This window comes from Cheilinus undulatus, linkage group 22 (assembly GCF_018320785.1).
Source record: "Cheilinus undulatus linkage group 22, ASM1832078v1, whole genome shotgun sequence".
Lineage (NCBI taxonomy): Eukaryota > Metazoa > Chordata > Actinopteri > Labriformes > Labridae > Cheilinus > Cheilinus undulatus.
Window position 1 is genome coordinate 2,830,909 of NC_054886.1, and position 13,869 is coordinate 2,844,777.

Genomic DNA, 13,869 nt, shown 5'->3' on the forward strand with positions numbered 1-13,869 from the left:
AGTCTAGTCCTGTCCTGTCTTGTCTTGTCTTGTCTTGTCTTGTCTTATCTAATCTTATCCTATCCTATCCTATCCTATCCAATCCAATCCAATCCAGTCCAGTCCAGTCTAGTCTTGTCTTGTCTTATCTTATCTAATCTTATTTTATCTTATCTTATCTTAAGTGTTGCACAACATGTTGAATCAGAGAAAATCAAGCAAAAATACATAAAAAACAGACAATCAGGAAATACGTTGTTATACCCACAGAACAAACAGCAACTCACTGATAAATTCAGGTATAATATAATTCTGGGCCTTATTTCAGTGCAGCGCTGCCACGAATGAATGACCACAGCAGGGAATAGACTCAGAAGTTTCTTGATTTAAAGGGGCAGATGATGAAAAATGTTTATTTATTATGTAATGATCAAGTAAGAAAACAACATAGAGATAGTTTTGCTGGTGCCAGATAGGATAGCAAAATGCAGTTCAAAAGTTAAAGGTACAGTGTGTAGAATTTGGCTGCATTTCGCAGAACAGAACGGTGTAAATGGGATATAATGTTTATATATTTGTGTGAAGCATGTTAAAATAAGTGCACAATCATCCCTTTAAACTTTAGTTTTCTTTTTACAAAATTAGAAAAAAGCTTTTTAAATTTACATTACCGCGGGTCGCCCTCACGGAGGCTGACATAAACCGCCATGTTGTCTACGGCAATGTTTTGGGGACAGAAAGAGGGAAACGCGATTTTTAAATACGAACCTGCCCGCTGGTCCTGAAAGCTACCTGGAAGGCAGGTGGAGAAGAAGACTGACCTATAATCTATAAAAATAATGGTTACAAAAATGAATGAATAAACCCTCACCTCGTCACTGCTGTAAATGATGTCCGACTCACGATCCTTTTTGGTCTTCACAGGCTCTCGTCGCTTAGTGATGTGATGTTTTGGTAAAAGATCGGCTCATTCTAAAATCTGGACGCTAGATGTCGCTAAAATTCCAAATTCTACACAATGCACCTTTAAAGGTTAAAAGTGACAAAGAGACATGACTGAGTGAACCTTTGTTTAGTTGATGGATATGTCATCCTTCAAAGTTCTGATAGCCAACGCCAAATATCCTGTTAGCTTAAAGCCTATGGGAGGGGTTTTCATGATTCTGTCTTTATATGCATCAGTCTGGCATATGTCTGTGCATTCAACAACACAGATTCACACACATATTGATCTCATTTGTTTCTCTGTGTGTGAAATGGCCTGCAGAATCTGCTCTGACTTCACCAAGCAGCTGTTCTTTGTCTCCATCTAGTGGCAGAATGACTTTACTGCAGAATCAAGGGGAAACAGGAGTGTGGGGAAATAGGTAGCCCCACATTTCAACATGATTGAATAAAGAAAGAAGAAATGGTCTATAAATGACCAAACACCATGCCATCCAGTTAGATTTAAAGTTTGATTTAGGATCTTCACATTCAGCTGATTACTCTCATAGACCAGGATCATTTAATAAATGTCAGCTTAGAATCAAAATGGTGTTGTAGTAAACTCCAGGCTTACCTTTAACTAAAATACTCAATCAACATGTCTTGTTCATTTAAAACACTCCAGTTACACTGACCTGATGAACTTTGAAATGTCTCATCAATAAATCAGACGCTGTGGTCTTATTGAGTGGATGTTTGCTGATGTGTAGGAAAGAGGATTGAAAAGGAGCAACAGCTATTTTACAAATACAGCTACTAAAACTGATTCTACAAAACAGTCCATCTCCTTTCTCTGTGGAGGAGAATCTGAAGTCTTCTAGTAAAATGTCACTTTAAACATGGATAGATTAGTTGTTGTTTAGTCACATGACCTTTCTAAATGACATCACTGGCAGCAGGCTCTACTTAGCATAGCTTCATGTAGCCTTTAGCCTAAATCAGCTGAAAATGAAGTCTGTAACTATCGGTAAAGACGACACGCCTAAAACATTATTCTACAAACATTTGATGAAACAATGGCTCAAACAGTCTTAAAAATGCTCGTTTCTTTGGTTATATTTAATGTTTTTAAACTGAGAGTTTAAATAATTCTGAATACAGATATAATATACTTAAACCTATTGTTCAAATGATTTAGAATATATGTAGTATATTTAAACTGTAAGGAACTATTTAGCTGGTACTTGTTGTCCAGGGGAAACGTTAGTTGACGCACATGTATTTGTCTTCCGGACTCATTCCCTCTCGGTTGTGTGCAGACAGCGAGGTATTTATTTCATCTTTATTTTGATGTTTCACACTTTATTCTCCAACTTGTGTAATATGAATGCATGCTGCTTTGTAATGCAGTGTAGTGTATTTCAAACAGTTGGACGGTGGATTAGATGAAGATGATGTGCTGAAAGAATAAATCCATCAGTTCCAGAAGAACTTTGGTGTGGTATATTTCCTGGAGGGAGTGATAGTTCTGGTTGTCTCTCATGACGTTTTTCCTCTCTCCTACAGCGTCCATTACAATTAAATGCATCCGGACAATTCTGCAACAGTCCCGCCATTGACCTACTTCCGGTCAGCGCTGAGTGAGTCCACACGGCCCCTCGTCTCCTCTGAAGGTTAGAGTGATTTTCAGCTGGTCTGCTAACCGCCAAAGAAGTCCAGAGAAGAAGAAGAAGAAGGTAAACCTGATCTGTGCTAAACTAAAGTTAGTGGTTTGACTGTGTCACAGTTGTTTGTTTGTTCATCTTCTATGTTTAGTAGTGATTAGGGTGGACATGTGTCCGGACAGGCCGGAATTTAAATGCCTTGTCCGATGCTGGACTCTTATTTGTCCTCCTTTTGGAGTCGCACCTGAACGTAACGCAGCATATTGTCCATTGCTCTCTCTCTCTGAGCATCAGTCCGGTGTTTGTCTGTTAAATCAGTGTTCATTTCATCCACTAAAACTAGACTGAAAGCTCATAGGAGGATTAAAGACAATGAAATGTCTGATTGAGTCTAAAAGTGTCTCTGAAACTTGATGATAAAATGAATATCCCTATCAGTAAAAATGAGGCTAAAGCATTAGTTAAAAGTCACATCATGAAAGTATGGCAACAAAGTTGGGATAATGGATATACTGGAAGGCACCTTTATGCAATACAGCAAGAAGTGGGTACAGCGAGGAGGAGGAGTAGAAGAACACATGAAGAAAATCTATGAAGAAGATTAAGAGCAGGACATCCAGGTTTAAACAAGACACTTGACTTGATAAAAAAGCATCTGACAGGACTATGTGAACAGTGCAGCCTTGTGGAATCAGTTGAACATGTTTTATTTCATTGTCAGAAGTTTGAAGATAAGCAAGAAATATTGAGGAGAGAAGTCAGGAAACTGGGAGTTGAGATGACACTTAAACATCTTTGAACTGTGGGACAAAAATGTCTGTTCAAGAACCTTATTGAGACAGGTTTAATGTAAAGAATTTAGGATTGATTTTGTTCTATTTGTTTTTAATTTAATTATTTTTTTTATTATTGGTCGAATTCTGGTCCACACTCCAACACAGTAGGTGGTGGTAATGCACCTTTATGCTGGTTGGTTTTAGCTGTATACATAGACTTGTTTTAGCTGCAAATAAAAGCTTTTTTTGGCTGTAAATATAGGCTTGTCACGTAATTAGTACCAGGAACGAAGCAACAGGTAATGAACATTACAGTAAAATATAATTCAAAAGTTTCAGCCAATTTAACTTTATTGATTTAACAAAAATGAAGCAGTATTCATTTCAGCAAATATTTATTTCAGAACAACCACTGCTGATGCTAAATCACTTTAGTAAGCCCTTGGAAGAATCGCGTTTACCTATTATTGTTAATGTACGGGAAGTTCCACCCACATTCATAGCTACAGTGGACCCCAGGAATAATGTGGTATCCTCCTTATTTACTTACAGCTTACAATACTAACAGTGTGAACAAGTGATTACAAAAATATGTAAATATTTACAAACTCGAGGTAAACTCCTATCAAAACAGCTGTCATTCGTAGTTAGCATCTATCGTTAGCTGCTGTACTAAAATACACGTATTTAATGTTCTTCCACTTTAGCAACGAAGTTTCACCCATATTCAGATTTACAGTAGCGGCCCCAGGAATAAGGTGGATAGACTTGTTTTAGCTGTAAACATAGGCCTGTTTTAGCTGTACAGGTACAGCTAAAAAAAATTATAATATCATGAAAAAGTTTAGTATTGTTTGTCACTCATTTCAGAAAGTGAACCCCATATATTATACAGACTCATTACACATAGAGTGAAATATTTCAAGCCTTTATATCTTAGATGTTGATGATTATTGCTTACAGATAGTGAAAACCTAAAATTCAGTGTCTCAGAAAATTAGAATATTGTGAAAAAGTTCAATACTGGAAAGTCATGGAGTCACACCCTAATCAGCTAATGAACTCCAAACACCTGCAAAGGTTTCCTGAGCCTTTAAATGGTCTCTCAGTCTGGGTCAGTAGGCTACACAATCATGGGGAAGACTGCAGACTTGACAGATGTCCAGAAGACAGTCACTGACACCCTCCACAAGGAGGGTAAGGTCAAAGGTCATTGCTAAAGAAGCTGGTTGTTCACAGAGTGCTGTATCCAAGCAGATTCAGAGAAAGTTGAGTGGAAGGAAAAAGTGTGGTAGGAAAAGGAGCACCAGCATAATGGAGAACCGCAGCCTTGAGAGGATTGTCAAGCAATTAAAAAATCAAGAATTTGGGGGAGCTTCACAAGAAGAGGACTGAGGCTGGAGTCAGCGCATCAAGAGCCACTACACACAGACCAATCCTAGACCTGGACTACAAATGTGGCATTCCTCGTGTTAATCCACTCCTGAACCAGAGACAACATCAGAAACGTCTTACCTGGGCTGTGGAGAAAAAGAACTGGACTGTTGTGGTCTCTGTGGTCCAAAGTCCTCTTTTCAGATGAAAGTACATTTTGCATGTCATTTGGAAATCCAGGTCCCAGAGTCTGGAGGAAGAGTGGAGAGACATAGAATCCACGTTGCTTGAAGTCCAGTGTGAAGTTTCCACAGTCAGTGATGATTTGGGCTGCCATGGCATCTGCTGGTGTTGGTCCACTGTGTTTTCTGAAGTCCACAGTCAACGCAGCCATCTACCAGGACATTTTAGAGACCTTCATGCTTCCTTCTGCTGACAAGCTTTATGGAGACGCTGATTTCATTTCCCAGCAGGACTTGGCACCTGCCCACACTGCCAAAGGTACCAAAAGCTGCTTCAATGACCATGGTGTTACTGTGCTTGATTCAGACCTGAACCCCATAGAGAATCTATGGAAGATGAGAGACACCAGACCCAACAATGCAGATGACCTGAAGGCCGCTATCAAAGCAACCTGGGCTCCCATTACACCTGAGCGGTGCCACAGGCTGATCGCCTCCATGCCACGCCGCATCGATGCAGTAATTCATGCAAAAGGAGGCCCAACCAAGTATTGAAGGCATAGAAATGAACATACTTTTCAGAAGCCTGACATTTCTGTTTAAAATATCCTTTTTTATTGATCTTATGTAATATTCTAATTTTCTGAGACACTAGGTATGTTTACATGGACAACTTGTAATCGGAATGAACGACTGATCGGAATGAAAATGCTTCATATACACACTCCATTCGGAATGAAACCTTCCAATCCAGGGCATCGGAATGGAATTTCATCCCAAATGAGAGGGGTGGTTTATGTTGATCCTCATTCGGATCAGCGTCCATGAAAACACTTGATCTGATCACCTCTCCCCGTTTGGGGCGTTTTTGTCTTACTGCGCATGTCTGCCCCATGTGACATGCTTCCTCGTTCTCCTCTTTTGAAATGCCAACAGCAGAAGCCTATGTACCGCTGAGCTTTGACAGGGAAAGCACCAGGACCATCAGAACTGTCTGATAAAGATAAAGGTCTATTTCTAAGTACAATAAAGTAGAAATAAAGATAATATTAAGTACGAACATGAGTGAGTATACAAACGAGCGAGCGACCTGACGGTGTAAAGCAGGGTTTCTAACTTTTATCCTAAAATATTTCAAAGTCAGAAAGCCGAGGGCCAGACATTGGATTTTTTTCACCCATTACACCGTTAAAATGTCTTGGATGTTCGAAGATATAATCTTAACAGGACAGGCATAAATGTGCTATGTATCACATAGAATTTTTTAAACGTTTTAAGACTCATAGAGCTACACCCCTCAGCTACTGAGTGAAAACTTGACAAGCAGTCGTTTTTCTGCATTCTATCAGAATCCCCCTTACACCCCTGCATGCGTCATTTTGGATGCCTTTTAGCTCTGCACCAAGTCAAAGGACAGCCTGTGTACTAATTTGGATTACATTTTTAGTTATAAAGAGTTATAAAGAGGAATTTTTACAATTTGATGAGACCCGGGGTGAAATACACCACAGGATGTCCCGTTTAACGAAATCTTGTTGACATTAAATTGTATAGTCTGTAAATACATTTAGTTGATATTAGTTTGGCATTAAAGGTTTTTATAATAAGGGGTTAAATCAGGCTGACACTGAACTGAATCACGTCTGCGTTTGTGGCTGATGGACTATTACGCAGGGAAAGTATTTGCCTGAGAGCAGCTGTTTTAATCCCCCACAGATCCAAGTTTGGTTTTAAAAGGCAAAAACTTCTGGCTCTGATATTTGTTAAGGCCTGAGATGTAGAAAACTAGTCAGAGGTGCAGACAGGACTGGACTGTGGAGAGAGAATTGCAGCTGTGCACGGTGGTTAATTCTTCATTAAAAAAAAAAAAAAAAATCAAAAGTAGACAAAATAAATGAATGTCATTTAGTCTTAAAAATCATGCAGTCTGTATCAGCCTATTTTTAACAGCATGTTTGCAGAACTGAGAGGATGCGCTGCTGTGCGCTCTGTCGTGCATCTTTTTATGATGTTCCTCCCTCTAAAGACAGTTCAATGTACCATAGGCTGTTTAAATCATTTATTGCATCATAGTACAACCTTTCCTTGCTATAATTATAGACTGATCATGATAAGTGAGTGGAAATACGTAAATATTGAAAAGTAATATTAAAAAATATCCATCTTTTTCCCCAAACGTCTCGGGTGCCAGACAACACCTGCTGGCACTGGACCTGGCCCGCTGGCCGTCATTTGGGGTTAACTAGAGTAAGTCAGATGGTTTGTTTACAGGTGCAGAGGAAGAGTTTCTTCTTCTACTGCAAATTGTCGGTAGATTTAACAGGTGGGACGATACGGCACATGTCAGAACATTTGTATTCAGATCAGACTGAGATGGCTGTGCATGCATGCCTGAATTGGATTGTATCTTCCAGTGTCCATGTGTACAGAGACGTTTTCATCTCTTATCCGCATGAATTCATGTAACCACAGCTACTGAATTTTGGGTTTTCATTATCCATAAGCCGTGATCATCAACATTTCAAGAAATAAAGGCTTGAAATATTTCACTCTATGGGTTTTACTTTCAGGAGTGACAAAAGATATTGAACTTTTTCATGGTTTTCAGATATTTTCTAGATGTTTCTGTAAATAACAGCTTGTTTTAGCTGTAAATATCAGCTCATGATGGCTGGGGCAGCCTACTTTTCCATGGGGGCTTCGCAGTTAATCACTAAAACAGGGTATGAATAATTTTGACACTGATTTTTTCTGAAGTTTTAGGTCTGCTCCACATTCTTACAAGGAATAAGCTAAACCTAATTAGTAAATGTCTGATATAAACACAGATCTAATCACGTTCATCCCTATTATTCACAGTTTACATCAACCAATCACAGCCCGTGAAAGCATGAGTCACGCCAGGTGTTATTTTTGAGCCCACCTCCTCTCTGAGATAAAAACTACTGTTCCTTTCTTTCTGAATGGAGCCGCCACTATGACGCCTTTCTAGAAGTTTGTAAGAATGAGGCAGCGGGCTTCTGCAGACCGTGGACACTTGAGGAGCTGCTGTCTGATAATGTGTCTCTGTTTGTCCTCAGCTCAGTGCTGAGACCAGACACTTGTGGAGAGGAACGCCGTCCATCATTGAATCTGACTTCAGGGCAGCTGTCTGAGGAAGAAAGATGACTCCCCCTCTCAAGGTAGGAATGAATTTACAGAGGAAACAAAAAAAGGAGCACCCTCCTAACAATAAACTCCTAAAGGTGCATGACAAAAAAAGACTAACAAGAAAAAGAGGTGTCAGCACTCAAAAAATGCCCTTTTAGGTAGTTTTATTCAAGGCACCACATGGCACAAGGGACGCATTTCAACTCAGTCTTCTTCAGCGTTGTGAAACACTTTGTGGAAGAGCACCTTAAGTACAGGAAGTATAACCTGTTAGACCTGTTATACACTCCTGATCAGAATCTCCAGACCAGTTGAAAAATTGCAGAAAAAATTACAGTTTGTGCTGTTGGATCTTAAGAGGGTTTTAAGAAGAGCTTCAAAATGCAAAAAGAAGAAATGGGAGGGAGACAAAAAAAAATCTTGAGTATGCAATTTATTGAAAACAACAATTAAAGTGAAATGGGCTGTTCATCAGCTGATCAAAAGTTTAAGACCACAGCTCAAAAAACCCGAAAACACCCTCAAAACAGAAATAAAAGTTTCAAACAAGGACTCAGTGATGAGTAGCTCCACAGTTCTTTATGATTACTTCAAAAACTCATTTGGTCATGCTTGATGTGAGTGTTTCCAGGAGGCTAGTGGGAATGTTGCTCCAAGTGGTGAAGATGGCTTCACGAAGGGCATCCACTGTCTGGAACTGATGTCCATTTTTGTAAACTTCCCTTGCCATCCATCCCCAAATGTTCTCAGTTGGATTTAGATCAGGGGAACATGCAAGATGGTCCAAAAGAGTGAGGTTATTCTCCTGGAAGAAGTCCTTTGTCAGGTGGGCATTGTGAACTGCAGCGTTGTCCTGTTGAAAAACCCAGTCTTTACCACACAGACGAGGACTCTCTTCCACATAGTGTTTGACAACGCTGAAGAAGACCGAGTCAAAACGCGTCCATTGTGCCACGTTGTGCCTTGAATAAAACTACTTAAAAGGACATTTTTTGAGTGCTGACACCTCTTTTTCTTGTAGGAATGAATTTTCACCCAACACATTTAAAGTTTGACTTTTTCCTTTCTGACAATGTGATGGAGTTGAGCAGCTGATTTTCTGCCTCCAGTGAGAAAGGTTTGGATGTCCTGGAAGGTTAGACATAGTTATTTGGTGTAGTTTCCTCTAACTGTAACTGAGCTCCTGTCTTGTAGTAGTCTAGTAGTCCAGTCTTCTACAGTTGATTTAAAGGTGCAGTGTGTAATATTTGGCCTAGTAGCATTTAGTAAAACAAACAAATCTGGTTAAATGAAACATGATGTCTATAGGTATGTCTATCCTAATTAGTGATTATCCACCTGAAAAAAATATTTTGTTTTGTTTTTTTTATTTTTATATTAACTCAGAACAAGCAATCTATTCATACATGGGGAGGGTCCCCTCCACGGACACCTCCATCTTGAATTTTTGCATTTTGCATGTTCTATGGCGCCACAGAAGCAACCAGTGGAACTGAAAAAAAAGGTGTATCTGTTATTTGGTTCCTTCTGCGGTGCCTTAAAAACATGCAAAATGCAAAAATTCAAGATGGCGGCATACGTGGAGGGGACCCTCCCCATGTATGAATGGATTTCTTATTCTGAGTTAATATTAAAAAAAAAACAAAAAACTTTTTTTTCAGGTGGATAATCACTAATTAGGATAGACCTACCTATAGACATCATGTTTCATTTAACCATGTTTGTTTGTTTTAGTAAATGCTACTAGGCTAAATATTATACACTGCACCTTTAATTCCAAAATACAAACATTTTCATGTTACTATGCCAACTGACCTCAGGAAAATTAAATCTGTGGATGTTTTGGTCATGACGGCAAAAAAAATGTGAATCAGTTTTTCAGCCATATCACTGACTCCTACCAGGAGGCCATTATTGTTGCAGTAGTATTGAAAAGTGTATCAGTTTGACATTGAAAACACTGCTATTGTGACAACTCTCCTTCGCAGTAATGCAAAGCTGTCAGTTGAAGATCTCCACTATGACTGTTTTCTTTTCTGCTTTTTGTTCTTCTAGAAACGAAGGGGCACGCCTCATAGTCATGACTGTCAGCAGTGTGGTAAAGAGTTCTCTTCTTCATCTGATTTAAAGACGCATATGCGAGTTCACACTGGAGAGAAACCATACAGCTGTGAGCAATGTGGTTTGGCCTTCTCTCAAGCAAGTACTCTACGGATGCATCAGCGTCTCCACACTGGAGAGAAACCATACAGCTGTGAGATCTGTGGGAAAGCTTTCAAACAGTCATCTACATTGAAGCGTCATATACGCACTCACAGTGGAGAGAAACCCTTCAGCTGTGATCAGTGTGGTATGACCTTCTCTCGAGTAAGTACTCTAAGGATCCATCAGCGTCGCCACACTGGAGAAAAGCCGTTCAGTTGTGATCAGTGTGGGAAAGCTTTCTCAGTCTTAGGGACCCTCACCTTACACTGCCGCATTCATACTGGAGAGAAACCGTACAGTTGTGATCAGTGTGGGAAAACCTTCAGGAGAAAATACAACTTAACATTCCACCAGCAGATACACACAGGAGGGAAAACGTACAGTTGTGAGATCTGTTGGAAAGCTTTCACACATTTATCTGCATTGAAGCGTCATACACGCACTCACACCGGAGAGAGACCATATAAATGTGAGGACTGTGGTAAAAGTTTCAGTCAGTTGGGTCACTTCAAGGTTCACAGAAACATCCACACCAGAGAATTACTCTACCCTTGTCTGGATTGTGGTAAAGTCTTTGCTCAGCAAGGTGCTTTAAAGCGTCATGAGCGTATTCACACTGGAGAGAAACCATACAGCTGTGAGCAATGTGGTATGACCTTCACTCGAGTTAGTAATCTAAGGATCCATCAGCGTCGCCACACTGGAGAAAAGCCGTTCAGTTGTGATCAGTGTGGGAAAGCTTTCTCAGTCTTAGGGACTCTCAGGTTACACCGCCGCATTCATACTGGAGAGAAACCGTACAGCTGTGACCAGTGTGGGCAGATCTTCAGGGAAAAACACCACTTAACAAGCCACCAGCAGATCCACACTGGAGAGAAACCCTTCAGCTGTGAGCAATGTGGGAAAACCTTCAGGCAAAAAATCAACTTAGCAGTCCACCAGCAGATCCACACTGGAGAGAAACCACACAAATGTAGACACTGTGAGAAAGCCTTCAGAAGTCAAGGGGAATGCATCACACATGAACGCGTCCACACTGGTCTGAAACCATACGTCTGTGGGGAGTGTGGGAAGAGTTTTGGGAGTTCATCTTCACTTGGCAGACATGAACTCACCCATGCTGGAGTCAGAGAGTACCAGTGTGAGCACTGTGACAAATGGTTTGTTTCAGCTCATAAGCTTGAGGAGCATCTGCGTATCCACACCAGACACAGGCCGTACTGGTGTGTTGGTTGTGAGAAAAGCTTCACATGGAGCTCTGGGCTGAGAAGACACAAATGTGTCACAACAGAGAGCTAAAATTCTTTGTAGTCTTCAACTGTTTCAGGGTTCCCACAGATCCTTAAAAAGTCTTAAAAGGCATTGAATTCATGAATCCAAAAATAAGGCCTTAATTGGCATTAAAATGTCTTAAATCAGTCTTTCAAAAGTCTTAAAAAATGTTAACACATAAAAAGTAGGATTTTATGATTCTAAATAGTTTCCAATCTCACAATAAATGGTAACATTTATTTCTTAAAATAATTTACCGAATGACTCTCATGGTAACATTGCGCAATCACGATAGCAGAACCAACAAAACAGTGATGTGGTTGCAGCCAGGCGTGTTAGAGCAGATGCACGTCGTTCATGTAGCAGCTTTGGACAACGTGGGAAAGAAAGCTGAAAGCGGTACCAGCATGCACGCCCCTGCCTAGACGCAAACTGGACATAGCGCGTATAGCCTCAACATCGTGGGGGGCTCACTTTGAGCATCTTCTTCTCTCTCTCTGCATGTCATTTCGGTGTTTGTATGATTAATATGATCGAGGTAATGTATATACAATGTTGACCAAACAGAAACTTTACCTGGTCGTTACGGTAGTAAGTCAATCCTCAAAATATCTATTTTTGGAGATCAGTGCCATACGTGATCAATGAGGTGTGTGCAGTGTTTGCTCGCTCTCCCTCTCTCTCTCTTCTGACTCTTGCAGCACAGAGACTCTAATCAGAGACTCTAATGGCCTGTACATCCACCTGTTATTCTGCAACCTCTGTTGTCAAAAGTCAGCTCCTACTCTCCTTTTGTTTGTGAATTTATGGTAAAACTCTTTAATTGACATCGTAGAATTTCTTCGTGCTGATCAGCTGTTTTAAAATCAGTGAAAACAGATAAAGACAACGTATATTTTAAGGTGATTTTATAAAATAAAGCCTATTGATAATGACACAGAAACATAGTGAGGAAGATAGAGAAGCAAAACGGATGAGCTGCTGTCTGTGAGGGAAGGTGCAGGGGTGTGTTTGAGGGGAGCAAGATCACTGGTTTATGCTAGTTTAATTCTGAGGGGAAAACCCCAATAAAACAGAGCTAAAAATGTGGGATTAATGTTAGGATGAAGATGACTATTGAAAAAGTCAGACATTAAAATGTTGTCTTTATTATTGCAAAAAGGAATATGATCATTGAAAGCAATGAGAAAAGCAATTTCTGGGACCTTTTTTCAGGTTAAAGTTAGTTTTGCTGAAAGACACAGGCCTGGCCAGGCTTGGTCTTCAATTCAATTTCAAATGGCATTAAAAAGTCTTTAAAAGTCTTGAATTTAACTTGCCTCAAACTGTAGGAACTCTGTTTGACTAACTTTTAGATGTGTAATTGTTTTACACTAACTGTTCATAAATAGAAGAATGAATCAGCTTTAGAAAAAGGATAGAAGAAGATGAAACACAGAGACTTTTAAAACACGTGTGCTGAGTCTTGAGAGTGTTGATGTTGTAAATGTTTTCATCCAAACTAAAGAATTGTAGTGAACAGTTTAATCTTGAATGCATACACTTATGTTTGAAAGTCTATTTACAGACCGACGATCACACTACTAGCTAGGACCAGAAATATTCAAGCATTTTAACTAGTTTTCAACATTTCTGACTCATAATACAAGAATTGTTGTTATTTTTCAGCATATTTTTCAATTATCTTTCTTTATTTGCATACTGTTGGCCTTCAGGGCCACCATAGTTATCAGTGCTTTGCAGCCTCATGGAAACATTATTCCCCCCAAAAAATCTTCAAATACTTAAATGCAGGAGCTCTGGATCTCAGTCAGTAGTTTCTTTTTTTTTTAAATCATTTTTTGGAGAAAAAAGAAAACAGAGAAACAGTAGGACATTACCAGATATTCAAAAAATTCCAATTCCAGCTTCAACACTAGAGTAGATAAGTCGTCTGTTTGCTTGAAAACTAGTTTAAAATGTGGATGGATTCTTAGCAGCTAAAACATAGAAATACTTGTATAACAGGTGCATATCTGTCTCATCCTGTGTTTTCTCTAAGCTGTTAAGATTTCTTCATTCTTCTTCCTTTGGTGGATTGCCAGTCTTTGCTTACACAGCCTTTTGATTTCATAGAAACCTCTATTTTCCATCTCTGACTCATTTCCTCATCTTTTCAGGAGCAGTGTCATTTAGATAGCAGATACTGTTTTTTGGACATTTCTCTGAAATGAAAAGAACATTCTGCACAGTTAAACTTGTGTTTTACATTTGATCACATCTTATCAGGTTTATATCATGTAATGAAATGCCGAGTACATATGTGACCAAAGCTGGTAAAAAGTCCTGCAAGTCGTCCGA

General features: G+C 39.6%; 1 protein-coding gene across 4 annotated transcripts; it reads left to right on the plus strand.

The window, feature by feature from the left end:
• The first annotated feature begins 2,192 nt into the window (after nt 1-2,192).
• On the plus strand, nt 2,193-12,366 carry LOC121504428 (zinc finger protein 226-like). 4 transcript variants are annotated; one of them, XM_041779170.1, is made up of 4 exons: nt 2,193-2,233; nt 2,473-2,642; nt 7,983-8,084; nt 10,108-12,366. In XM_041779170.1, exons 3-4 carry the CDS (start codon nt 8,067-8,069, stop codon nt 11,554-11,556), a joined length of 1,467 nt encoding a protein of 488 aa, XP_041635104.1. In that variant the 5' UTR covers nt 2,193-2,233; nt 2,473-2,642; nt 7,983-8,066; the 3' UTR covers nt 11,557-12,366. The 4 variants fall into 4 exon arrangements, with proteins under 4 accessions (XP_041635104.1, XP_041635106.1, XP_041635105.1 ...); XM_041779172.1 differs by having other exon boundaries at nt 2,473-2,579; XM_041779171.1 differs by having other exon boundaries at nt 2,514-2,642.
• The last annotated feature ends 1,503 nt before the right edge of the window (nt 12,367-13,869 follow it).